Source organism: Myotis myotis, unplaced genomic scaffold (assembly GCF_014108235.1).
Source record: "Myotis myotis isolate mMyoMyo1 unplaced genomic scaffold, mMyoMyo1.p scaffold_m19_p_2, whole genome shotgun sequence".
Lineage (NCBI taxonomy): Eukaryota > Metazoa > Chordata > Mammalia > Chiroptera > Vespertilionidae > Myotis > Myotis myotis.
The window spans coordinates 21,963,256-21,989,575 of NW_023416324.1; the positions used below are offsets into that span (position 1 = coordinate 21,963,256).

The following is a 26,320-nucleotide window of genomic DNA, read 5'->3' on the forward strand; positions in this document are numbered from 1 at the left end:
TTGAAATCTTTCAAAGGCTCATGTTCCCTCTAGACAAGATTCAAAGTCCTTACAAAGGCTCTGTGCAATCTGGCCTCTGTATCTCCCCAACTTACTTGTGCCACTGCTCTTTTCATACCACAGGGTCTAGTAAGGCTGAACCACATATAATTCTTTTTCCCACATTTTCTGTCTAATATTTGGCCCAGTGGACATATTACCTCCCCTGCTTATAGTATTATCACTCTACCCTTTATCCAGTTAAGTTAGAAACCTTTCATGACCCAACTAGACAAACTCTAAAAAATCTACTTTGACTCTCTAGGGTTTCAACATCCCCTACACTGACCTAGTGAATCCCATGTTATAATTATTTGTCTTCAGTCAGTATCTCTGGCAAATTAACTCACTGGTAACAATGCCTGCCACATAACTAGTGTACAATAAACAGGTGTTAAGGAAGGAAGAAAGAAAAGAAGGAAGGGAGTAAGGAAGGAAGGAAGTTAATTGCTTGACTAAAGAATATGTAAATTCTATGGCTCTTAATAACTACAGTGAGTCTGAAAAAAATGACTGAGCCAATTTACAGTCATGTGGCCACAAATAGCTTACCTTATTTCCCAAATTCTAAAATTCTTATGTTACCCTTAAAAGCAGTTGAGCATATGTTTGCACTCAAAAGCTATCACCACCATGCTTATACAGTCTTTTCATCATAAATGAAAATTTGAGAATCACATACTAACAAATACTGGATGTCAGCCAGTCAAGATTTTTGAAGGATTCACTTCTGAAACATTATTTCCAACTTAAGTGTTGACAGAAAAAAATTCTATATTATAAACTGTTTTAAATGGTCAACACCTCTAACCCGGTCCTGCAAATAACAGGATACGAATTCACCTTGGATAGTTTGAGGATCTGAGAATGTTTCCCTTCCATTTCTCCACTGTAGTCTTTAGGATGAGTAATCAGCTGCCAGTCGTAGGTGTAGGTTTCTCCTATGGAAGGACAGTTACAAAAATCATCAAAACACACACCTACACAAAAAAGAGGGCAGCCACACAGCCTGCCAATAACAAATCTCTTCTAAACCTTGACAAAACCTTAGTTTTTAAGATTTCACTCCAAAACCTATAGGGAAACCAAACATTCTGTTGAAAGAAAGGGTATGTTATGCTAACTCAGCCATAGTCAGGGATTCTTCCACTTTCTCCCAGCAGTGCTCAATACTGCCTCATATCCACCCTACTCAGGACCAACCCTCCCCCAAAATACCAGGTTTCTCTTGGTGTGGCATGCCAAAGAAAATGCATGCCCTACCAGCCACTATAGATGAACTCATTGGAAACAAAGGCCATTTTCTTGTAAAATTTCTTTTGCAACAAAGAAAAGCAGTAACTTCTAAATAACATGTTTCAAAAATAGCTTTTTACAGAATGCTAACAATGCTCGACTCACTGAGGTCATCACACCCTGGTGAGTTAAAAGAGCTGCTTCATTCCAGCTGAGCGAAATAACACTGCAGAAGATGGCAGAGGATGGCCCACTTAAACAGCCCCACTGAAGTTAATTAAGATCAAATGAAGCATTAAATGGTCCTCATTTGTAGCTCAGACTACATGACTGGGTAAGGCAAAGATAGAATGCCATTATCTAAATGGAATCCATCCCCAGTTAAAGTGGTCTTAAATTTTGGGGAACAAAATGGATGTCTGGCTAGGAAAGAGTGGGATTTGGTAGGAAGGTTTAGTTTAAGTTACACCCCAAAGTAAAAAATAAAAGGAAACATAAGAAATCTCAAATGCTTAGCAAAGAATGCTCATCTTTTTCTTATTTCACAAGTTCAAAAGTTAAAGTTAACACATAGAACTTAATTCTAAGATAGCCTTCATCTTAAGACCAGATATTCTCTTATAAGCCCGAGATACAAGATCTATTACTCCACCTTCCTCTCCAAAACACTAGTTTTCTTTTGGCCAGTTGTCAGCCCACACAAATGTGCACGGAGAAGCTGGGCTAGATAAGGAGCAGGGAGGAAGCAGTAGAAGTAGAATTGGTGTAGGAGATGACATTTCTTTCAACTGTAGTTGAACATATTTTTCTACAAAGAAACTAGACCCACACTAGTTTGGGAACTGACAATTTTATAATATATGTGGCTAACAACACAAAAGGACAATAATCCTAGGACAGAAAAGCTCAGGGGATGAATTATTCCTTACAGCCAGAAATTTATCCAAGGGTAGGAATGACTAAGTATAGGTCTGTTAGACAGATTGCTCGTTTTAATAATTTAGGGCAGTGGTTTTCAAAACTGTGCCTCCAAACCCTGGAGGGATCTTTAGAGATGCGTCAGGGACTGCCACAGAAGGGGGATGACGAGCAGGCATAGCTGGTCCTACCCTCACTGTCCCCACCCTTTGAAAGTTTGAAACATCCACTTTATCTGATTAAAGGCTGAAGAACCTGGGGAATGGAGAGTTGAAAAGAATCTCTTTCTGAACTGATGTGCTTTAGAATACTGAAATACAAGGCAATATTAACCCACAGAAATGTACATGCAAACAGAGGTTAGAAAAGAAAATACAGTACAGCCTAGCATATCTTTCACCAAAGAGTGGAAGCAATGGCAGCTCAAGGCAGTTCTTTCCTCACCATCACCTTCAAAGACCATCAAACCCATTCATCTTAGCACCAGAGGAGGAGAGAAAAAAGCGTCATTATTCTGGCTGGTGTGGCTCATTTGGTTGGAGCATGATCCTGTACACTAAAAGGTTGTGGGAAGGCAACCGATAGATGTTCACGCTCACATTGATGTTTCTCTCTCTCCTCCCTCACTCCCTCCTTTCCCCTCTCTCTAAAGTCAGTAAGTATAACCTTGGGTGAGGATAAAAAAAATACAAAAAACTTCTCTAGAGGAAGGTAGAATGAATTGACAAGGAAAACTCAATTTGAGGACAGAAATATACAACAGAGAGGGAGGGCATTTAGGTTCTGGATTTGATATGAGGCCCAGAAAGTAGAAGTACTGTACTGGAAATGTGTATACCTAAAATGGAAGTACCCCTTCCTGAGTCGAGTATGGCATTCTACTTGACTAATCTTATAAATGACAGTAATATAGACCCAATGCAATCATTTTCCATCACAGTATGTTCACTTCATGTCATAGTCTTAAGAGAATATATATGTGTTTATAAGTCAAACCTTGGTATATTAATGTATATTTCAAAGGTGAAAGTGATGTTCATATTATAAAAGTTTTCTTAAACAATGAATTAATCATCCCTTAATTTATGTATTTTATAAATCTGAGTTTTATATATTATATTGGACCTGTCTTTTTTTTTTAAGTAACAAATTTACAGTAGCAGTAGTCTTGAATAACTTCTCTGTAAGTTTTATACCTGCTATTTTCTAGTTGTTTGGCCAAAATAAAGAGATCAACCTAAGCTTCAGTTTCTTCCTCTTTTGGTATAATACCACCTTTAATGAGCATCAGCTATATGCTAGGCACGGAAGTGGATGTCTTATATATCTTTTAATTTTGCCCTTAAAGTAACCCAATGATGTAGAAATCATCTGATTTTACTGAGAAAGAAATAGAAATTAGAGAAACTAAATAACTTGCTTAAAATCATTCAGCTAATGACCAGCTGAGTTGGGATTTGAATCCAAGCCTGACATTAAAGCCTATGATCTCAAACATTGTTATATCGCCTCACGTATCACATATATATTTGTGCACATGCATGCTATATCCTATTCTCATAGGATTGATGCAGTGAGTAAATGAGTTAAGATATGTAGATTATAAATTAAAACATTTCATTATAAATTAAAACATTACCCAAATGTAAGGGGATGTTTTACTACCTTCAAGTGGCTCTTGGAGAACATACGCATTTAACTGGACTGCATTCTTAGGCAGGGTAATCTGGACATTCTCTCCAGCAGATATGACCAGTTTCTTTATAACTGCAAACAAAGAAAATATACAAAAGATAAGAAATTAGACTCGCTCAGCCAGTGTGGCTCAATGGTTGAGCATCGACCTATGAACCAGGAGGTCATGGTTCAATTCCTGATCAGGGCACATGCCCCGGTTACCGGCTCGGTCCTCAGTGGGGAGCGTGTAGGAGGCAGCCAATCAATGATTCTCTCTCATCTCCCTCTCCCTCTCCCTTCCTCTCTGAAATCAATAAAAATATATATTAAAAAACAAAAAGAAATTAGACCCAAGCTACCTCATTTCTATCCTTCCGTGGCCAAATTTCTTTGATAAACAATATTCAGCTACTGCCTTCATATCTTCATTATTTATCCACTCTAATTGCCTGAAATTTGATTCTGCCTCCACTTTTCCACTGAACAGGATCTTTTGAGGCCATTAACAAACTGCTTCTTGGCAGATCAAACAGCTTTCTCCACCCTCATCCTTCACTTCCGTGGCATCTAATACTGCTGACTGCCTCTATATATTAAAACGTTGCTATCATGACACCATATTCTTCTACTTTTCTTCTTTTCTCTAAGTTTTTCTACACTGTATTTAAACTGTGGTCTACCTTTAAGCTCTGTTTGTATAGAGCTCAATAAACAGAGCTTAACTGTTTCAAGAATCATCTTCATGCTGATAAATAATTTTCTAAATAAAATACATATATGGCCCTAACCGGTTTGGCTCAGTGGATAGAGCGTCGGCCTGCGGACTGAAGGGTCCCAGGTTCGATTCCAGTCAAGGGCATGTACCTTGGTTGCAAGCACGTCCCCAATAGGGGGTGTGCAGGAGGCAGCTGATCAATGTTTCTCTCTTATTGATGTTTCTAACTCTCTATCCCTCTCCCTTCCTCTCTGTGGAAAATCAATAAAATATATATTAAAAAAAAATACATATATGAAGGCCCTGGCCAGGTAGCTCAGTTGGTTGGCACATCATCCTGATACTCCAAGCTTGTGGGTTCAATCCCCTGTCAGGGCACATGCAAGAATCAATCAATGAATGCATAAATAAGTGGGACAACAAATCAATGTTTCTTTCTCTCTCTCAAGTCAATTAAAAAATAGATATGAAGTTTCTAGAAGAAAAGCATGTGTCAATCACAAAGCCAGACTCATTTCCATTCCAACTTGCAAGAATCTTCACTATTCTTCCTTCTGTTAGCTCTCCCCACTCTAATCCATTCTGTTTTCCTAAAATACCCACCATCATTAGTTTTTCTAAAATATTCACCCACCATGTTACTCTCCTACTCAAGATGCCCACCCCACCATGTTTAAGGCCAAATTCATAACCTGGTACTAGAGAATCATTATCCTCTAATTATACCATCTCATGCTTTCTACCCAATTCTGTCTCTAGTTATATTCATTTTCCGTCTTGTGTTCCCATTGAAGTCTACTCTTTAAAAAAAAAAAAAAGTATTTATTTTAGAGAGAGAGGAAGGGTGAGGGAGAGGGAGAGAAACATCAATGTCAGAGAGAAACATGGATTGGTTGCACCTCAAATGGGGTTGAACCCACAACCTGGGTATTGTGCCCCGAACAGGAATCAAACTAGTGACCTTTCTGTGCATGGGACAACAGTCAAACAACTAAGCCACACAGTCAGGGTATTGAAGTCTACTCTTCGGGAATTCAACTGGGGTGTGAGTTTTCTTTATTCTAAATACAGTACTTTGCTTTTAGTTCAAAGCCACTCTTCTCTCCAAGAAATTTTCCCAGACCATTTCAGTTCAAACTGATCATCTTCTTCAACTACTTTAGCATTTTTTGAACACCACATCAGTTAATAGCTATATACTGTCTTTTATACTATCCACCAGCTATTTCATAGATGTTAGGATTTCTCAACTTTGACACTTTGGACCAGATAATTCTTTGTTGTGGGAAAAATTGTGTCCTGTGTATTCTAAGATGTCTAGCAGGATTGCTGACCTCTACCCACCAGATGTCAGCAGCACCCCTTTCTCCATAGTTGTAACAGCCCAAAATATTTACAGGCTGTTGAGAAACACTGATTATATTAATCTTATTTCTCTGCCAATAATTGTTCATTTGGTATGGGACCTTAGAACTAGAGAGCTTAAATCAAATAACTGGCTAGTACACCTACATTTCAAGACTAAACGTGAGAAAGCTTCCTAGACAAATATGAAATTTGAAATTTATCTGTCTGCTTGGGAACACTGCATGCATTGGGAGAAATAAAATCTTCACCATTTAGACACCCCAGGAGGTGGAAATAGAATTCTCTGAAGTGACTCTCAAAAAAAGAAAAGAAAGAAATCGCTATGCTCAGATAAAGTATAATGGACAAAAATGCAATACAGCCCAAACCTTTCACAATTATACCAAAAATTACAGGCATTTTGTCTGAATAAAAAGGTTACTTTAGTGCCACAGGATTAAAACCCAAATTTTTACATTATTTACAATTTAAAAAGACCCTTGGAAATTAAAATTTGGCAAAGAATCATTTTTACTGGCTTTGCTTCACCCTTTTGACTTTTTTGGGAGTTGAAGATCAACTTGGTTTCCTTGATTAACCATTTCCTGATAATACCTTAGAGCAGCATTCATGAAGCACAGACTTGTTCAGGCAATATTCTAAGTATAAATCTTCCTATGGGTTGCTTTAAAAAAATAAAGATACTGTCAAAATCAGAGAGAAATATCTGGCCTACACTCAGCTATACAGAAGGCAAATAGATGCACAGATCCAACTGTTTGTTCCTAGTGGCCTCTGCTTGCTTGATTCCTTGAACATTACTTAATTGAATTTTATGCCTTTAAGTCCCAGGCACAGTGGAATCTGGCTCTGAGAAAATGAGCTTTATAAACCCCCATAGGTTGGGGCCTGTTGAGAAAAGGACTGAGAGCCCCCAATCCTATGATTACAGGGATACTTACAGGATTATTTTTTCTCTAACCTACAGAATTAAAAGGCATGCTTCCTCCTTTCTTTCCACTAAAAGGGAACATTTTGATCAAATGTTCTACTTTCCCATCCTATCTCCACGGGCAGAAGCAAAGGGCCTCACCTGGAAATGGTGCAGAGGTGCTCTGGAAAGAGGTGTGTGGGGTAGGGGTAGCATAACTGTAGGAGGGAGTCACTGGCAGAGGGATAGCAATCTGGGTTATCGCAGGGTTTTTTACTTGCTGAGTGCTAGACGTAGTACCCAGATCCTCTGACGTCTCAGGTTGGACTGACACAGTCTTTGACCAAACAGGAATCTCCCCAGCCAGATCTGTGGTTAAGGGATTGGAAATTGTAACTGCCTTGTGGACCTAAAGAAATGCAAAAATTCAGTTGAGTAGGCAAAGTTATACAGCCTGTGTTTTAGGTTATGTCTCATAAAATTGCACATTAAATGTTTTTAATGTAAAGCTGTCAAAAATATTAAAGAAACTAATCTCACCATCCAAACTAAAGTGTTAAAATGATGATATAAATCTTCCTAGTCTTTTTTCTATGCAGAGAGTTTTGCTTACAACAAAATAGTAATAATCATACTATGTATAGTACTTTTATCTTCTTTTCTCACTTAACATTTATACTCAATCTTTCTACATATACTTATTAAGTACCTATTATGAAACAGACCTTCTGGATCCAAAATATAAATATAACATAATCACTGTAGTCAAAAGTGCACAATCTAGCGGGGGAGAGAGAACTTAAAATATAGTAAGCCAAAATGGTAAATATATTTATAAAAGTTATGATGAACCAAAGAAACATAATCTGAGAGCATTTAACTCTGAAAGGGAACATTTAAAGAAGGATGTTTAAAATAAAGGCTCTCTGGCTCAGCCGGTGTGGCTCAGTGGTTGAGCGTTGACCTACGAACCAGGAAGTCACAACTCAATTCTCCAGTCAGGACACATGCCCAGATTGAGGGCTCGATCCCCAGTGTGGGATGTGCAGGAGACAACTGATCAATGATTCTTTCTCATCAATGATGTTTCTATCTATCTCTCCCCCTCCCTTCCTCTCTGAAATCAATAAAAAAATAAATACATACATACATACATGCATGCATGCATGAATGCTATCTGGAGGAGGAGAGTCCTGAGCTGAGTTTTAAAAGGTAAAACTAGACAAAAATCTGAGGTGAGAGATGAGTACAGGTACAAGAAATGAGGTTAACATGGTGTGTATTGGGAACTGAGAATCATAAGCAAAAAGAAAGGCAGGAAGTAATGGAAAATGAGCCAAAAAGATAGTCAAGGGTCTGACTAAAGAAGACAGAATATGCTATTTTAATGAGCCAGTTAAGGGTGAGCAATTAAAGGGTTGTATGCAGGGAAGTGACACATTCAGCTTTGTTTTAAATGGATCATTCAGGTTGCTGCCCAGTATATGAGTTTAAAGAAGACAACTGCAGGAATACTACTTAGGAGAGTACTGTGTTCATCCAAATGAGAAATGATGAGTGCCTAAACAAAGGTGGTGGTATGGATTTTTTAAAAAATCAACTTAACTGAAGTACAATTTACATAAAATTAACAGCACACATTTAAAGTGTATAGGTCAATGAGTTTTGAAAAGTGTATACACCCATGTAACTGTAATCAAGAGAGAACATTTCTATCAGCCCCAAAAGTTGGTTTTTGCCCCTCTGCAGCAAATTCCTGCCTCAATTTAGGCTCAGGCAGCCACTGATTTGTTTTCTGTCACCTTTTACTAGTTTGGCTTTCTTATATTTCATATTTTTAAAAAATCTTATAAATACTATTTTTTTAAAATATATTTTATTGATTTTTTACAGAGAGGAAGGGAGAGAGATAGAAAGTTAGAAACATTGATGAGAGAGAAACATCGATCAGCTGCCTCCCGCACATCTCCCACTGGGGATGTGCCCGCAACCCAGGTACATGCCCTTGACCGGAATCGAACCTGGGACCTTTCAGTCCGCAGGCCGACGCTCTATCCACTGAGCCAAACCGGTTTCGGCATAAATACTATTTTTGTTTTTGGGTATTTTCATGCAACATGTTTTATTTTATTTTTTTAAAATATATTTTATTGATTTTTTACAGAGAGGAAGGGAGAGGGATAGAGAGTTAGAAACATCGATGAGAGAGAAAAATCGATCAGCTGCCTCCTGCACACTCCCCACTGGGGATGTGCCCGCAACCAAGGTACATGCCCTTGACCGGAATCAAACCCAGGACCCTTGAGTCCGCAGGCCAATGCTCTATCCACTGAGCCAAACCAGTTAGGGCTCATGCAACATGTTTTAAAGATTCAGCAATAATTGTGCATATCAGTATTTCATTCCTTTTTATTACTAAGTAATATACCATTATAGAGATATCAAAATGTACTTATCCATTTATCTATTCATAGATTTAAGTCGTTTTCAGTTCTTATAAACAAAGGTGTTATTAATATTTCAATACAAATGTTTCTGTAAACATGTTTTGATTTATTTTGGGTAAATATTTATAAGTATATATTGCTAGTTACATATAAGTGTTACATTTAACTTTATAAGAAACAGTGAACTGTTATACAAAGTGGCTGTATCATTTTGCATTTCCACCCAAAAATGTATGAGAGTTCCAGTTGCTCTACAACTTCACCTATATTTGGAATTCATCTTTTTATTTTTTGTTACTCCAATGGTATCTCACTATGACTTATTTTGCAGTTTCCTAATGACTAATGAGGTTGAACATATTTTCATGTGTTTATTGGCCAGTCATATATTTTCTTTGGTTAAGTTTATTTAAATCTTTGTTCAATTTTTTACAACTTTAGTAAGGTATAACTGAGACACAATAAACTGAACATATTTAAAGTCTACAATTAGGTAAATTTTGACATGTGTGTACACCTATGAGGCCATCACCACAATAGGATAATGAACATATCCATCACATCCAAAGATTCCTTATGCTCCTTTGTAACCCCTTCCCTTCCCTCCCTCTTCCCCAAACAACCACTGATCTGCTTCCTGTCACTATAGATTAGTTTGCATTTCCTAGATTTTTAGCTAAATGGAATCACACAGTATAGCTTCTTTCACTCAGCAAAATTATTTTGCTCTTTACCCATGTTGCTATGTGTATTAATAATTCTTTTCTTATGACTGCTAAGTAGCATTCTGTCTGATTCATTCACCAACAGATGAACAATGGATTTGATTCCAGTTTTTGGCTACTACAAATTGAACTGTTATAAATATTCCTCTACAAGGCTTTGTGTGAACACATCCTTTATTTTCTCTTGGATAAATACCTATGAGTAGACTACCTGGTCATATGGAAGATATACCTTTTGATTAAAAAAAAACCACAACCGCCAAACAATTTTCCAAAGTTTTGTATCATTATATAGTCCTGCCACCAGTGTGAGCATTCCGGTTTTCTACAACCTTGCCAAAATTTGGTGTAGGAAGTCTTTTTAAAATTGTAATCCTCGCCAGAGGACATGCTTAGAAAGAGGAAGAAAGAGAGAGAGAAAGAGAAACATCAATGTGAGAGAGAAACACTGATCGGCCGACCTCTGCATGTACCCCGACCAGGGATCAAATCCACAACCTAGGCCAGTGATGGCGAACCTTTTGAGCTCGGCATGTCAGCATTTTGAAAAACCCTAACTTAACTCTGGTGCCATGTCACATATAGAAATTTTTTTATATTTGCAACCATAGTAAAACAAAGACTTATATTTTTGATATTTATTTCATATATTTAAATGCCATTTAACAAAGAAAAATCATGCTGGGGTCCTGCCCCAGCAGGTCCACGGGTCCCCAAAGGTGTAGACGGAGTCGGCGAAGAAGGAATGACACAGAGACAGCATTCAGTTGATCAGCAGCCTAGCCAGGATCTCTAGCCAAGTTCTGGTCAGGATCTCCAGCGAAGTTCTGGTTAGGATCTCCAACCAGGTTCTGTGTCCATGTTCTCTTGCTAGGTTCTCCAGGTTCTCCAGCCAGGTTCTGTAGCCATGTTCCCTCGCTAGGTTCTCCAGCCAGGTTCTGTCCAGGTTCTCCAGCCAGGTTCAGTTACCAGGTTCTAGTCAGGTTCTCTTGCCAATTTCTATAGTCAGGTTCAGTCCAGGATCTTTTGCCATGTTCTCTCGCTAGGTTCTGTCTCTAGGTTCTGAGGCCAGTTTCTGTCCAGGAACTTTTGCCATGTTCTCCAGCGAAGTTCTTCTGTCTCTAGAGAACGTTCTGTGTAGGTTCTGTGCCTAGGTTCTGTCTCTCTTGGTTCTGTCTTCTTACATCTGTATTTATACCAGTTGATTCCAATCCTATCAATCTCTATTTCAAAGGTTAGGGCGTTTCTTATCTCCATTCCAGGGAGTAAAGATTATGTAGCTTAAGCATGATTGTTCGTAGTTAAAGTGATTAATTACCCACCTGGCACTTAGTTAAGAGGTTTTATTCCCTCCCTAACTTCAGGGGAAAATCCCTACCTGGGGAAACAACCTTTCTCAGAGACCTTGGTTAAAACACATAGTGCCAAGAAGGTGAGCAAACATATTAAGAACAGTATGCCATATATGCCAGGTCCCTTGAAACAGCAAGTATGGACCGGCTCCCGGCAAAATCAACCAAAAAAAAAAAGAGTTTGCGTGTCACCTCTGACACGCATGTCATCGGTTTGCCATCACTGACCTAGACACATGCCCTGATTGGGAATGGAACTGGCAACCCCTTGGTTCATAGAATGCTCCACCAACCTAGCACTCGGCAGGGCAGGAAGTCTTTTTAATTTCAGCCATTATTAAGGTATATAGTAGCATCTTATTGTGGTTTTAATTTGCATTTTCCTAATGATTAATGATGTTGAGCATCTTTTCATATATTTGTTGGACATCTGTATAACTTCTTTGGACAATCTGTTCATAATATTAGTTTTCTAACTGAGTTATAAAGAACTCTTTATATATCCCACAAATAAGTCCTTTGTTCGGCAATTAATTTGTAAATATGTTTTCCCAGATTGTAGCTTGACTTTTCATATATCTTGGTAGCATCTTTTAAATAACAAACATTTATAATCGTGATGAGCTCGTTTATCATTTTTCCTTTTTTGTTTTATGCTTTTAGTGACTCATTCATTCATTCAAGATCACAAAAATGTTCTCCTGTGTTTTCTTCTACAAGTTTTATGGTTTTCACTCTTAAATTTAGGTCTATGTTCCATTTTAAGCTTATTTTTTATGTGTGATGTAAGGGTCAAGGTTCATGTTTTTCCTTACCATTATCCAATTATTCCGATACCGTGTACTGAAAACAGTATTCTTTCCCCACTGAATTGCCTTGACACATCAACTGACCTTATTTGTATGAGTCTATTTCTGGATTCTATTCTGTTTCATTGATTTAGTTTATACTAATACCACTGTTTTGATTACTGTAGCTTTATAGTAAGCCTTAATGTTAGATAATTTAAGCCCTCCAATTTTATTGTTCATTTTCAAATAATTTTAATCATTCCCAACCCATGAACATGAACATGATTGTATTAGTTTCTTAGGGCTGCCAGAACAAGTTACCACAAACTTGGTGAGTTAAAACAACAGAAATTTATTCTCTCCTACTGGTAAAGGCTAGAAGTACAAAGGCTAGTGAAGCAGGGGGTCCCTCGGGGGTGAGGACAACGGAGCCCCAACGCGCTAGGGCATCTGCATGCACGACTCCAGAGACCAGGTTCGGTGAGGCAGATCTGTTTTATTGTGGAACTAGAGGGGTATATATAGCATGAGGGGACCAATCAGAGGGAGACACGTTGCTACAGGCGACCAATGGCTGAAAGGCTGGGGTACTGTGCACGTGGCTCTAGGAGTTCGTTCAGGCGGGTGTTGCTACTTCCTGGTGTGCGGAGGAAGCATGTCATGGTGGAGTGTGCTCACACCATTGCATCAGCCGCAGCGCTGAGACATACTTCCCGAGCTCTACAGTACAAAAAGCATGGCCACATTCCCTCTGAAATCTTCCTCTGTGCCTCTTCCAGCTCCCAGAGGCTCTTAGCATTCTTTAGCTTCTGGCAACATAATTCCAATCACTGTCTCCATTTTCACCTGGCCTTCTTTCTTGTGTCTCTGTGGGTCCAAATTTCCCTCTCCTTTTTCTTATAAATATGCCAGTCACTGGATTTAGGGCACACTCTAAATACAGGATGATTTCATCTCAAGATCCTTAACAAATTATACCTACAAAAAACCTAGTTCCAAATAAAGACATATACTGAGGCTTTAGGTGTACATGATTTTGGGAGGAACACTATTTAACCCATTACAATGGTATATCTCTCTCCATTTATTTAATTCTTTATTTTCTCTCAGCAATGTTTTATAGTTTTCTATAAAACTATTTCATGTTTTTTGGATGTTATAATACATTTTAAAACTTTAATTCTCAATTATTCATTGCTAATATATAAACACAATTGATTTTTGTATATTGATCTTATATTCCTGCAACCTTGCCAAATTCACTTAATTCCAGTAGCTTTTATGTACATCCACTGGAATTTTTCTAGGTACATGATTATTTCATCTGTGAATAAAGGCAGTTTTTTTTCTTCATTTCCAAATTGTATTTCTTTCACTTTCTTGCATTATCACATTGGCTAGGACCTCCAGTACAATGCTAAATAAAAGTGGTTAGAAAAAAAAAGTGGTTAGAACCATTCTTTGTTGTGTAATTATTATCTCATTTTCCTTTAAATCTTTGAACACAGATTCTTTTAATTTTTAAACATATTTTAACAGTTCCTTTGAAGTGTTTGCTAAGTCTAACAGGTGAGCCCACTCAGAATTTATTTATGTTGATTATTATTTTTCCCCTGAGCACGGATCACACTTTCTTGATACTTTTTTGCATGTCTTATAACATCTGGTTACAAACTAGAAATTTTAGATAACATATTGTAGCAACTCTGGATTCTGTTTTATTTTTCTGAAGGGCTGTTATTTTTAGTAACTTCCCTGTACTTAAACTATCTCTCTCTCTCTCTCTCTCTCTCTCTCTCTCTCTCTCTCTCTCTCCCCTCTCCCTCTCTTATACACACACACAGTATGATTCCATTGATGTCTCTGCTCAGTTTTCTTTTTAATTCTTATTTTTACTTTAGCCTGGGTTTCTAGGTATCACCTTAAGTATCTGCATAGTTTAGCAGTCAGCCAATGGTTTTGGTAGAGGTCAAACACCTGAAGCTCATAAAGCTTCACCCTCTAACTCAGTGGTTCTCAACCTTGGCTGCACATTAGAATCACCTGGGAATCTTTTTAAAATCCTGATTTCTGGGCCTTATCCTCCAGAAATTCTGTTTCTTTTTACTAATGTTGTGGCCTCAACCCATAACAAAGAAATAGAATTTCCGGAGGATGAGGCCCAGAAATCAAGATTTTAAAAAGATTTTCAGGTGATTCTAATGTGCAGCCAAGGTTGCGAACCACTGCTCTAACTAATCCATCTGTGTATTGCTAGAGGCATGCATTCAAAATTTCAGCCAATTCTTAAATCTCCCTAGTTGTTTTTTTTATATATTTTATTGATTTTTTTTTTTTTTACAGAGAGGAAGGGAGAGGGATGGAGAGCTAGAAACATCGATCAGCTGCCTCCTGCACACCTCCTACTGGGGATGTGCCCGCAACCAAGGTACATGCCCTTGACCGGAATCGAACCTGGGACCCTTCAGTCCACAGGCCGACGTTCTATCCACTGAGCCAAACCAGTTAGGACTCTCCCTTGATTTTTGCTTTTTATCAGGCTCTCTTGGGTCTCTCTTGAACATGCAGATAGTTTCTCAGTCAGCTAGAGATATGTAGAGAGCTTATCTTAGCCCTTCCGTGACTCTCTTTTTAAATATATTTTTTATTTCAGAGAAGAAGGGAGAGGAAGAGAGGTAGAAACATCAATGATGAGAGAGAATCACTGATCAGATGCCTCCTGCATGCTCCCTACTGGGGATCGAGCCCGAAACCCAGGCATGTGCCCTGACCAGGAACTGAACCGGAACCTCCTAGTTCATGGGTCTATTTGCATATTATGCTTTTATTAGATAGGATTTTTTTTATTGATTTCAGAGAGGAAGGGAGAGGGAGAGATAGAAACATCAGTGATGAGAGAGATTCACTGATCAGCTGCCTTCTGCATGCCCCCTACTGGGGATCAAGCCCACAACCTGGGCATGTGCTCTTGACAAGAATCGAACTCGGGACCCTTCAGTCCACAGGCCAATGCTCTATCCACTGAGCCAAACTGGCTAAGGCCCGGCCCAATCAGAAAGAAGTACTCATGCTAGTGGTTGTAGGGCAGGTATTTCAGCTTCTTCTTGTCATATTCAATGGGCTGCCATTCACCCAGGACAAACATGTGCAGCATGTTCACATCTGGATCCTTCTGAAAAATGTTGGATTTGGTGTGATGCCTCACCAGTTGGGAGAGGCACCCTTTAAGTGGCCAATGATGAACTTATGGATGATGTGGTTCTACATGGACTTCTTTCAGACAGAGAGGTGGCTGTAATCGTGTTGCAGCCAGCCAGCTTGGGCCTGAGAGGTAGCAAGGACAAAGAGTGTGATGACGGTTGGGATCCAGCCATTGCCGAAGTAAAAGATGGTGAACCAAGCGATGCTCTCCATGATGATGATGTGGGCCAGGAGGAGGAGGAAGAAAAGATGGTTGCTCTTGAACAGGTCATGTCCTCAGCAGTCTTCTTCAGGGCCTGGAAGTCCTCAGTGATCTGGGAGTTCTTGCCCTGGTCCTGGCTGGGTTCCTCTGGCGCCAGCTTACCAATCAGCAGGGGCTTCATGAACTTGCACACAAAATCAAGGACACGGTGAAGGTGCAGAAGGCATCTGTAGCATCTTCCCCTGTGTAGTGCCCAATGACCTGGTGGCCTCTGCGGGTGCCAGCTGGACCATTTGGTGATGTTGTAGACCTTGTGGTCGATGATGAGCCACTTGGTGCACAAGATTGTGCTTCTGAATTTCCTCCCAGCTGAAGGTGGGCATCAGTGCCTTGTGCTTGGTGGCCCCCTCACCCTGGTTCCTCTCCTTCCCCATGTTGCTTATTGACCAGGATCCCTCATGTACTGAGGCCTCAGTTGCCCAAGTTCTTAATTTTTCTAACAAAAACATCACAGAACAGATAATTAGAATGGCAAGTGTTTTCTATGCCTTTTCCAATACTATCTAGAATCAATTTATTGACTACTTCTTTCAAAGTCCTTGTCTGCACCTCTTGGGTCATGATTTCCATCATCTTCTAGATTTGGTGGACCTGTTGATGCTGAGCACAGGAGGTCTTCCAAATCTGATTGCTTTTTTTTTAGTAAAACCCACACAGAATAGAAGGAAATAACCATCGGTAGTCTTGACATCAACATGAGCTTCAATCATGGTCTGCCATTTTTTGCCCATGAACCCTTTGAGTGCCAACCAATATCCTAGGAACTATGCTAAAATTGCCAAGGCTTTTTTGCTGATTTTACAGCAGTTTAGGAAAAAAATTATGAATCGCAAGTAAATGAAGTTACATATCCAAAAACTTAAGGAAACCTTTACCACACTGACATATTTAGCAATATCATCATCACTAATAAAAGCAGACTTAGAACTGGACGCCATTTCGAAGCTTTGATAGTGCTCCCGGCACTTTTGGCAAAAGACAGGAGGAGCGCGATCGCACTCCCCGGCACTCTAGGGGTGAAGCAAGTACATTTTGTCACAGGTAAGAGCCATCCACAGGAAATTAGTCAGGCTGTTTTTGCCATGAATATCCTTAGTAATTAGCTTGAATTTTCTAAATACAAATTCATCATTCTGCAGACCAGGTAGGCTCACTTCAAAAACACGATCCATAAGCCCTAGCCCAGCAGCTCTCAACCTGTGAGTCGTGACCCCTTTGGTGGTCGAACAACCCTTTCACAGGGGTCATCTAAGACCATCCTGCATATCAGATATTTACATTATCTACACTAATAAAAGAGAAACATGGTAATTGGCGTACGACCGCTACCCTTCCCATTGGCTAATCAGCGAGATATGCAAATTAACTGTCAGCCAAGATGGCGGCTGGCAGCCAGGCAGCTGAGAACAGGAGGCTTGGTTGCCCCAGCGATGGAGGAAGCCAAAGTTCCCCGTCTGCAGCTGCGGGGCTCTGAGCTCCTGAAGCAACAACTCCAAAAGATACAATGTTTCAATTATAGAAGCTAAAAGATGGCGGTTAATTTGTATACTCAGGCTCCAAGCAGAGCGAAGCCAAACAGCCCTGAAGCGGCAGGGCAGAGAGGCCTCAGGGACCCAGGATCAGTGGAGCCGACAGGCCTCCCGCCCGGGATCAGCGGAGCTGCGAGGCCTCCTGGCCCCCGCGATCAACGGAGCCACGAGGCCTCCCGGCCCCGGGATCAGCGGAACCGAGACGCCTCCTGGCCTGGGATCAGCGGAGCCATGAGGCCTCCCGGCCCCGTGATCAGTTCCCCATCCACCCTCCTCCCTCCCTCCCCACCCATTGTCCTCATCCATAGGTGCATGATTTTTGTCCAGTCTCTTCCCGCATCCTCCTCACCCCTCCCCCCCCCCAAAATAGCCAGTCCACTCCCTTTCTATGCCCCTGATTCTATTATAATCACCAGTTCATTCTGTTTATCAGATTATTCACTTGATTTTCAGATTCACTTGTTGATAGATGTGTATTTGTTGTTCATAATTTGTATCTTTTTTTTTTATAATATATATTTTATTGATTTTTTACAGAGAGGAAGGGAGAGGGATAGAGAGTTAGAAACATCGATGAGAGAGAAACATCGATCAGCTGACTTCTGCACACCTCCTACTGGGGATGTGTCTGCAACCAAGGTACATGCCCTTGACCGGAATCGAACCTGGGACCTTTCAGTCGCAGGTCAACGCTCTATCCACTGAGCTAAACCGGTCAGGGCCATAATTTGTATCTTTACCTTTTTCTTCTTCTTCCTCTTCTTAAAGGATACCTTTCAGCATTTCATATAATACTGGTTTGGTGGTGGTGAACTCCTTTAGCTTTTTCTTATCTGTGAAGCTCTTTATCTGACCTTCAATTCTGAATGATAGCTTTGCTGGATAAAGTTATCTTGGTTGTAGGTTCTTGGTATTCATCACTTTGAATATTTCTTGCCACTCCCTTCTGGCCTGCAAAGTTTCTGTTGAGAAATCAGCTGACATTCATAAGGGTACTCCCTTGTAGGTAACTGACTTTCTTTCTCTTGCTGCTTTTAAGATTCTCTCTTTGTCTTTTGCCCTTGGCATTTTAATTATGGTGTGTCTTGGTGTGGTCCTCTTTGGATTCCTTTTGTTTGGGGTTCTCTGCGCTTCCTGGACTTGTAAGTCTATTTCTTTCACCAGGTAGGGGAAGTTTTCTGTCATTATTTCTTCAAATAGGTTTTCAATATCTTGCTCTCTCTCTTCTTCTGGCACCCCTATAATTTGGATGTTGGTATGCTTGAAGTTGTCCCAGAGGCTCCTTACACTATCTTCATATTTTTGGATTCTTTTTTCATTTTGCTTTTTTGGTTGGGTGTTTTTTGCTTCTTCGTATTTCAAATCGTTGACTTGATTCTTGCAATCTTCTAGTCTGCTGTTGGGAGTCTGTATAATATTCTTTATTTCAGTCAGTGTATGCTTAATTTCTAGTTGGTCCTTTATCACAACCTCGAGGGTCTCATTAGATTTCTTGTAGATCTCATTAAGTTTATCGGCAGTTTCTAGAAAATTCTTGAAAAACCTTAAAAGTGTGGTTTTGAACTCTATATCCAGTAGTTTGCTTTCCTCCATTTCTGTCATTTGTGTCCTTTTTCTTTGTCTCCGCATTTTTTATGCTTCCCCGTGTTGATAAAGTGGTTTTCTGTGCTGAGTGTCCTCTAGGGCCCAGTGGTTCAGCCTCCCCAATTACCTGAGGAGGACACTCTTGGTGCACCCCCTTGTGGTCTTTGTGCACAGTCTTGTTGTAGTTAAGCCTTGATTGTTGTAGTTATCACTGGGAGGAATTGACCTCCAGGCCAATTGGCTGTGAGAATCAGCTGCGTCTGCAGTGGGAGAACTTCTGTGCTGGAGACACCCCTCCGGGGCAAGACTTGCTTCAATGGGGCTTTGGTGCTCACTGAGTCTGCCCCCTGAGTGTGTCCTTTATGGTTCCACAGAGCTGCAAACTGGATGGTCCCACTCTGACCTCTGGGTTTCCTGGCTCCTGGATCTCTAGGAGGTGCTAATCTAGCCTTTGCCTGAGGCTATCCAGCAAAAGCCTCCCTGCAGGGCTTGGGCGGGGCAGGTCCCACGGGATCAACAGGGCAGGGCCAGCAGTTATGGCTGCTCTCAGTCCAGCCCTCAGAGGCTCTGCTTCTCAGTGTCCCGGTAATCACTGCAAGCCCCTCTGAGTGAAAGCTGCCCTCGAGTTCCAACCGATGCCAGACAGTCCAGCTTCTCCCGTATGAGTCTGGGTCCCTAGAGACTCGCCCGGAACTGGAGCTCAGAGCCTGAGACTCCCTCCCGACTGAAAATGACAACCGCGCCCTCAGCCGCCAGCCCACTCCGCATGCACCTCCACACCTTAGTATTTTACTTCCGTACTGCGCCGCCTCTGAGTCTTGGTATGCTTTTCTCTTTCCTTCTAGTTGTAGAATTTCCACTCAGCCAGCCTTCCTGTGGTTCTGGATGATGTCCGTTCCGTCTTTTAGTTGTATTTTTGAAGTGGTTGTTCGAGGCAGCAAACTCCGGTGTTTACCTATGCCGCCATCTTGGTTTCTCTGAGAGTCCATTTCTATTGACTGCCTTTTCCCCTGAGTACAGGTCACTTTTCCTGTTCCTTTGCATGTCTGAGAATTTTTTGAATATTTTGGACATTCTATCTCATACATGTACTGACTTCTAGATTCTACTTGTTTTTCTTTGGGATTGTTTGGGGTGTTTTTTTTCTAGTAGGTAAGTAACTTATCTGGACTGAAACTATAGACTTTGCTTCCCCTGCAATGTGCAGCAACTGAGACACTGGAATTCTTTCAGCTCCTTTATTAGCCTGACCCCCTGCAGGTCTTCTTGAGTAATCTGATGATTGGCCAAAAATTTGGCCATAGATTATCTCAGATTTGGTGGGGCCTGCTCTCACTGTGCTTTCTTTATTCTGGAGATTACTCCCTAATTTTTCAGTCTTAGACTCTGTCTTCTCACACCTTGAGTCAATAAGACTTCAGATTTCTGCCATCTGAGCTACACATGTTTGGGAAATGCATTCAGTTAAAAAAGCAGGAAACTCATAGAGCTTACCTGGTGTAGGTTCAGTCAAAGACAGAATTCTGACTCTGATTTCTGCCTGCTTTTTCACCAGGCCTCTGGAACCTTCCACGTTTAGAGGTTTCCCCAGGGCTTTTAGTAGTGTTGACAATCAGATTATGGCTTTCACCCTCTTCTATGGTTTTACTTACTTTCAAGGGTACCTCCCCTTATATTTCCAGGTAATGTATCTACACTGAACTCTGTTCTGTGCCACCCTGAGAAAGTAAGACTGAGGTTTTCCACTGCCACTTTCCTCTGCTGTGGGGGCTGGTAAATCCCCTCAGGCAAAAAACTTCAAAAGCTGCAAACTCATAATACTTATCATTTCCAATTACTGTTTTTTTAAAAGCTAGAGATTTATTGTTATTTTGTGATTAATAACTGTCAAATTGGTTATGACACTATCCCACACTGTATACCACCATTCGCCAGTACAAGTTTTTAAACCAGACGGAGGCATAAGGCAGAGAGGGCAAAGACACATGAGTAATCCTGAACAATTTCCTCTAGCCATGCCTTCACCTTGACCTTCATACAAGTTTTCCTCCTGGGGTGTCAGAACAGTGCATGGCTATTGACCCTTTTTAACACATTTCGTACCGGTCAGGAGTTTTCTCGTGTTTCCTGCGCCATCTGTTAAGGACTGCTCACGAGTGTTCTTGTTTTTTTACGCCCATGGAAAAAGGAGAGAATCTAGAATCTAGATACTTATGTAAATTTTGTTTGGTCCCTCTTCATAGAGGAAAATTTTTACGCAGTACCATACATTAAAAAAGTACTAGGAACTTTAATTGTTTAATTGTTTTTGTAAATAAAAATGTTATAATTATTGAAAAACAACACCTAAAGTACATTATGATGATTTAAATAACGTGCAGTTTGCCCAAAAACGTGCAGTCCCTGGCGTATGTCTTAGAGATTTCTATGCGGTACGCAATGTGTTAATAGCAAGCAACTTACAGAAGTAATGCAATTCAAGTCGTATTTCCTTTGAATTTTATTGGTCTGAACTCATTTTAGGTAACTTTAAAATTTTAATTTCCTGTACATGAAACTATAATGACCTAAGAGAATACTGAACCAGAGTCAGCCAAATATATTACTGACCCAAAGTTATGTTTAATTGATCCTAAAGGAATGTACCACACCAACAATTTGAGATTTAGGCAAACAGAACTTCTCTGAGGAGGAAAGAAAAAGGCTGTAGAACAGCCAAATGTACTCAACATTGTTTAAATGGCTCTTGTTTATCACCCCTGAATGATAAACTTATCATTTATGTTTACTATATTATATGCACAGAAATCCTAACAGAACCTTGGTTGCCAGTATTATTTAGGCTGGCCCATTCCAGGATAGATCCCCACCCCCTCCCCCAAGTTCCCCTCTCTGAGGCTCTGAAAAACACAATATTTACCTATTTCTTGATAAACTACCGAAACACTTCAGAAACAAGTAGCTCACAACTCATTTTAAGTTCACGTATTGCCTGTGCATGAGAACTCTGATAAACCCAAAAGATAGATCTATTTTTATACGGCGTTTAAATATAATTTTCAGTGAAAGCAGCATTTCAATTACAAACTGTAATGCCTATTAAACTATCTATAGGAGAAGCTGAAAAGTCCTAGGCAAATGCACTTTTGGGTTATATTACAGTGCTCCTTCAGGTAATTTACAATTAATCAGTGAATGTTGAGACAATGTTACATTATGTTGTCTGTACAATTAAATGTCCTTAAAGAGATAACTAGAATCAGCTTTTCTACTATATTAGTATAGGCAACAAACCTGACTAACTGGCACTTTTGCTGAAAGATGTTTATCAAAGATGCTGTAAGATTCTACACAATTAGGAAATACTTAACTTTAAAGTATTTCCTTATCTTTACCAAGAAATGGCTTTAAAACTACCTGTGGAGCCCATGGATTGGGTAATGGATCTCTATTTTCTGTAAGGGAAGGTTGACTACTTTTACCTGAGGATGTATTGCTCACTAAGGAAGCAAATGGATTACCACTAAACTGTTCTTGCCCAGCACTTAGCATTGGTTCGTGAATATCTGTGTATGTGTGCCGTAAAGCACTGTATCCCCCTGGAATGCTTTCCAGATTACTCAAGGCTCAGTCCTGGTTTCTCATCATTTCCTGCATCATTGCTAGATTCCTGGCAAGTTCCAATGTTTGTCTCATAATATCTGGGTTATTCAGACTAATTTCTGGATTTCTCTGTATCAACTGCTGCATTTGTGGATTGGTCATAATTAACTGCCTCATCAGGTCAGGATTTGAAAGCATGTTCTGGACAAAGGGATTCTCCATGATCTGGACCATCATTTCAGGATTGGACATTAGTTGCCGTTGCATCTGGCTTTGTAGTTCAGAGAAGTTGGTAGAATTCAAACCCAAGCTACTTAGACTGACAAGTCCTCCAAGAGCACCTAAACCAAAAGGGTTGCTAGGGGCAGAACCAGATGTAGAGTTACTATCGCGCTCCTCCTGCAGTGTCCATTTCTAAGTCTGCTTTTATTAGTGATGATGGTATTGCTAAATATGTCAATTCTTGCTGTGAAGATAACAATTTTGTGGAAGATACTGAATATGTAACTTCATTTACTTGCGATTCATAATTTTTTTCCTAAACTGTTGTAAAATCAGCAAAAATGCCTTGGCAATTTTAGCAAAATTCCTAGGATACTGGTTGGCACTCAAAGGGTTAGGAACTGAAGATGTGGTAACATTGCTTCCACTAGTATTTGTTTGCTGGGCTGAATGATCCTGAGGCCTGTTTTGCATTTTGATGACAAGGTCAACAGTAAGTCCGTCATGAATTCCATGCTGACTCAATGTATCTTCATCTTTTAAAATTTTTCCAGCAAATATCAACACAAGTTGGTCGGTATGTGATTTGAACCATTTAGAGATTTCTTCCTTGAACTGCTGGACAGAGTTATCCTCCAGCACAGCGAACTCCTTCTCCTTCAGGGTCTTCACAGTGACCTTCATGACCTTGGGCTCCGTGGAAGCAGAGGCCACGGCCTGGTCCCTTCTATCCTGGGAGCTCGGAGGGTCACCGCTTTCACCACTCTAGGCCATGGCGGCAGTGGTGACTCAGGAAGGAGCAGGCAAGCAAGGGGGAGCCAGCAGATGCCAGAGCTGGCTGGCCCAGACAATGGAGAACGCAGGACCCAATTACTGTTTTTCAAGAGTAAACTCCTCTAGCTTCTGTCTGCTTCTGGACCCTTTCCAGCTTCTTTAAATACAATTTTTACATATTTTATAATTATTATATGTGGGACGGTTCTGGAGACCACTTTACTCTGCCATCATTACTGAAAATTCCCCCTGAGGGATGGAGATTTTAAAATATTAAGTTTCTATATTTGTGAAACATAAATGCACAGTTTGGTGAAAAAAATTTAAGATGTCTTCCATGTTTCTAGCTTGAGTGAGGGACTAACTATAGCAGCAGTGAAAAAAATTTAAGATGACTTCCATGTTTTTAGCTTGAGTGAGGGACTAACTATAGCAGTGTCAAAAACTAAGATAGACTGGCTCTAAGAAAATAACAGGCAGGTTATGTTTTAGACATACTGAATCTGAAATACCTCTCAAAAATTCAAACAGAGACCCCAGAGTTGGAATCAAGTTCCCAAAGATAGTAGCTAAAGCCATGGAAATAAATGAGTTTTCCCAACAAGAGCATGTAAGTAAAGGAAACAGGATCAAAAACAGAGTATGTGGGAATATCAATGTTTAAGACGTGAGCACACAAAATGACCTACAAAACTGACTAAAAAAGAATAATCGGAGAGAAGGGAAAAAACAGGAAAGTGTTATAACAAGAAAATAGGGACAACTGCAACCTATATGAAACAATGCAGAGAGATTCAATCAGATAAGAACTCGAAATAATACACCTGGCAATTGTGAAGTTACCAGTGACCCCAGCAAGAGCAGCTTAGAAACCAAATTCTACAGGGCTGAGGATTAAATACAAGCGAATGAAAAAGGGAAAGCAAGTGCAGACTACCCTTCAAAATTTTAAATGAAAAGAGAACAATATAAGATTAACTAAAGATGCAAGGGGACAAGATCAAGGATGTATTTGGAAGGACTGAATCTGAACAATAAGGGCCATGTTCTCAGACTGAAAAGACAATGATAGAGTTTGGGCTATTGCACAAACATTTAGGAGAGCATATGAGCCCGATTGGGAAAGTGAATATCAGAGAAGGCTTCCTAGAAGAATTAAAGCCTGGGGTGAGTCTTGAAGAATGAGTAGTAATTATCAGGTGAATAACAAAACAAAACAAAACAAAACAAAGAAGATAGTATGATGCACCAGAAACCTATATAATTTTATTAACCAACTCACCCCAATGAATTCAATAAAAAATAAACTTTAAAGAGACAAAAATATGGTGGAATTCTGCTTCTAGTCAAGATGGAGTAACAGCTCAGCCCAGTGGTTGAGCATCAACCTATGAACCAGGAGATCAGAGTTGATTCCAGGTCAGGGCATGTCCCCAGGCAGTAGGCTCCATCCCCAGTAGGGGGCATGCAGGAGGCAGCTGATCAATGATTCTCTCTCATCATTGATGTTTCTATCTCTCCCTCTCCCTTCCTCTCTGAAATCAATAAAAATATATTAAAAAAATAAAAAGATGGAGTAACTGGGACTAGATTTATCATCCCATCTGCAACAATTTGAAAGCCAGACAAAATATCTGAAACAATAGCAGTCAAGACACTGACATTAAGCAATGAAAAGCAATTCCTAAGAAATGAAAATAGTGGGGAGTGATTAACATGGGAACTTATATGCTAATATGCATAGCCCATGGACACGGACAATAGTGTGGTGAAGGCCTGGGAGGGGTGGGTGCGGGGTAGAGGGAGTCAAAGGGAAAAAAACAAAGGGGACATCTGTAATACATTCAACAATAAAGATAAATAAAATAAAATAAATAAATGAAAATAAATAAATAAATAAATAAATAAATAAATAAATAAATAAATAAGACGAGTCCTAAAAGCTGATCTAACAGTAAAGAGAAACATATATATCTACAAATACAGTATGAGACTTCATTATCTCTCTAATAACTGATAGAAATTAATAGAAAAGATGTAAGGATATAGAAGATCTGAACAACACCTAATCTGAACAATTTGAACTAATTGACATTTATAGAACATGTGCCCAACAAATATCAAGGTACATATTCTTTTCAACTGTACATGAAATATTTAACAGGATAAACCATATTCTGAGCCATAAAACAGGTCTCAATAAATTTAAAAGGATTCAAACCATACAATGTTCACTGGATACAATGGCATTAAATTATCAATCCGTAATACAATAATATCTAGAAAGTCCCCTCCAATAGTTTAAAACTACATAATGTACTTCTAAGCAACTCAAGGGTTAAAGGAGTAGTAACAAGGGAAATTTTAAAGCATTCTGAACTGAATGAAACTGTAAACAAAAATATCAAAATTTGTAGGATGTGGCTAAAGCAGTATTCAGAGGGAAATTTATAGCACTAAAATGCCTATGTTAGGAAGGAAGGAAGTCTCAAATCAATTACCTCAGATTATAACTTAAGAAACTAGAAAACAGCAAATAAAATCCAAATTAATCAGAAGAAATGAAATAATAAAGATTAGAGCATAAATCAATGAAACAGAAAACAGAAAAGCAATAGAGAAAAACAGATGAAACCAGAGATTGTTTTGGAGAAAATCTAGCTAGTCTGATTAGGAGAAGGGAGGAGAGTGAAGGAAAAAGGGAGAACACAAATTATTAATATCAGGAATAAGAGAGGTAAGATATTAAAAGGGCAGTAAGAGAATATTGTGAACAACTTTATGCCAATAAATTTGACTACTGGGATAAAATGCATAAATTTCCTGAAAGACACAACCTGTCAAAGCTCACTCAAAAAGGGCTATTACTGATAATCAAAATAGTTATATAGCTATTACATAAATTGAATTTGGAGTTTAAAATGTTCCTACAAAGAACTCCAGGCCCAGATGACTTCACTAGAAAAT

At 39.6% G+C, this 26,320-nt stretch overlaps 1 protein-coding gene across 9 annotated transcripts in view; it reads right to left on the minus strand.

Moving 5' to 3' along the window:
• The window catches only part of KIAA0319L (KIAA0319 like), a 111,243-nt gene that overhangs the window by 33,311 nt on the left and 51,612 nt on the right, over positions 1–26,320 (minus strand). For all 9 annotated transcript variants that reach the window (XM_036352500.1, XM_036352495.1, XM_036352501.1 and 6 more), the window contains 3 exons: positions 7,026–7,272; positions 3,859–3,960; positions 883–980 (listed from right to left, as the gene is read on the minus strand). In XM_036352500.1, coding sequence (XP_036208393.1) covers positions 883–980; positions 3,859–3,960; positions 7,026–7,272 — 447 coding nt within the window. The remainder of the gene's footprint in view (positions 1–882; positions 981–3,858; positions 3,961–7,025; positions 7,273–26,320) is intronic.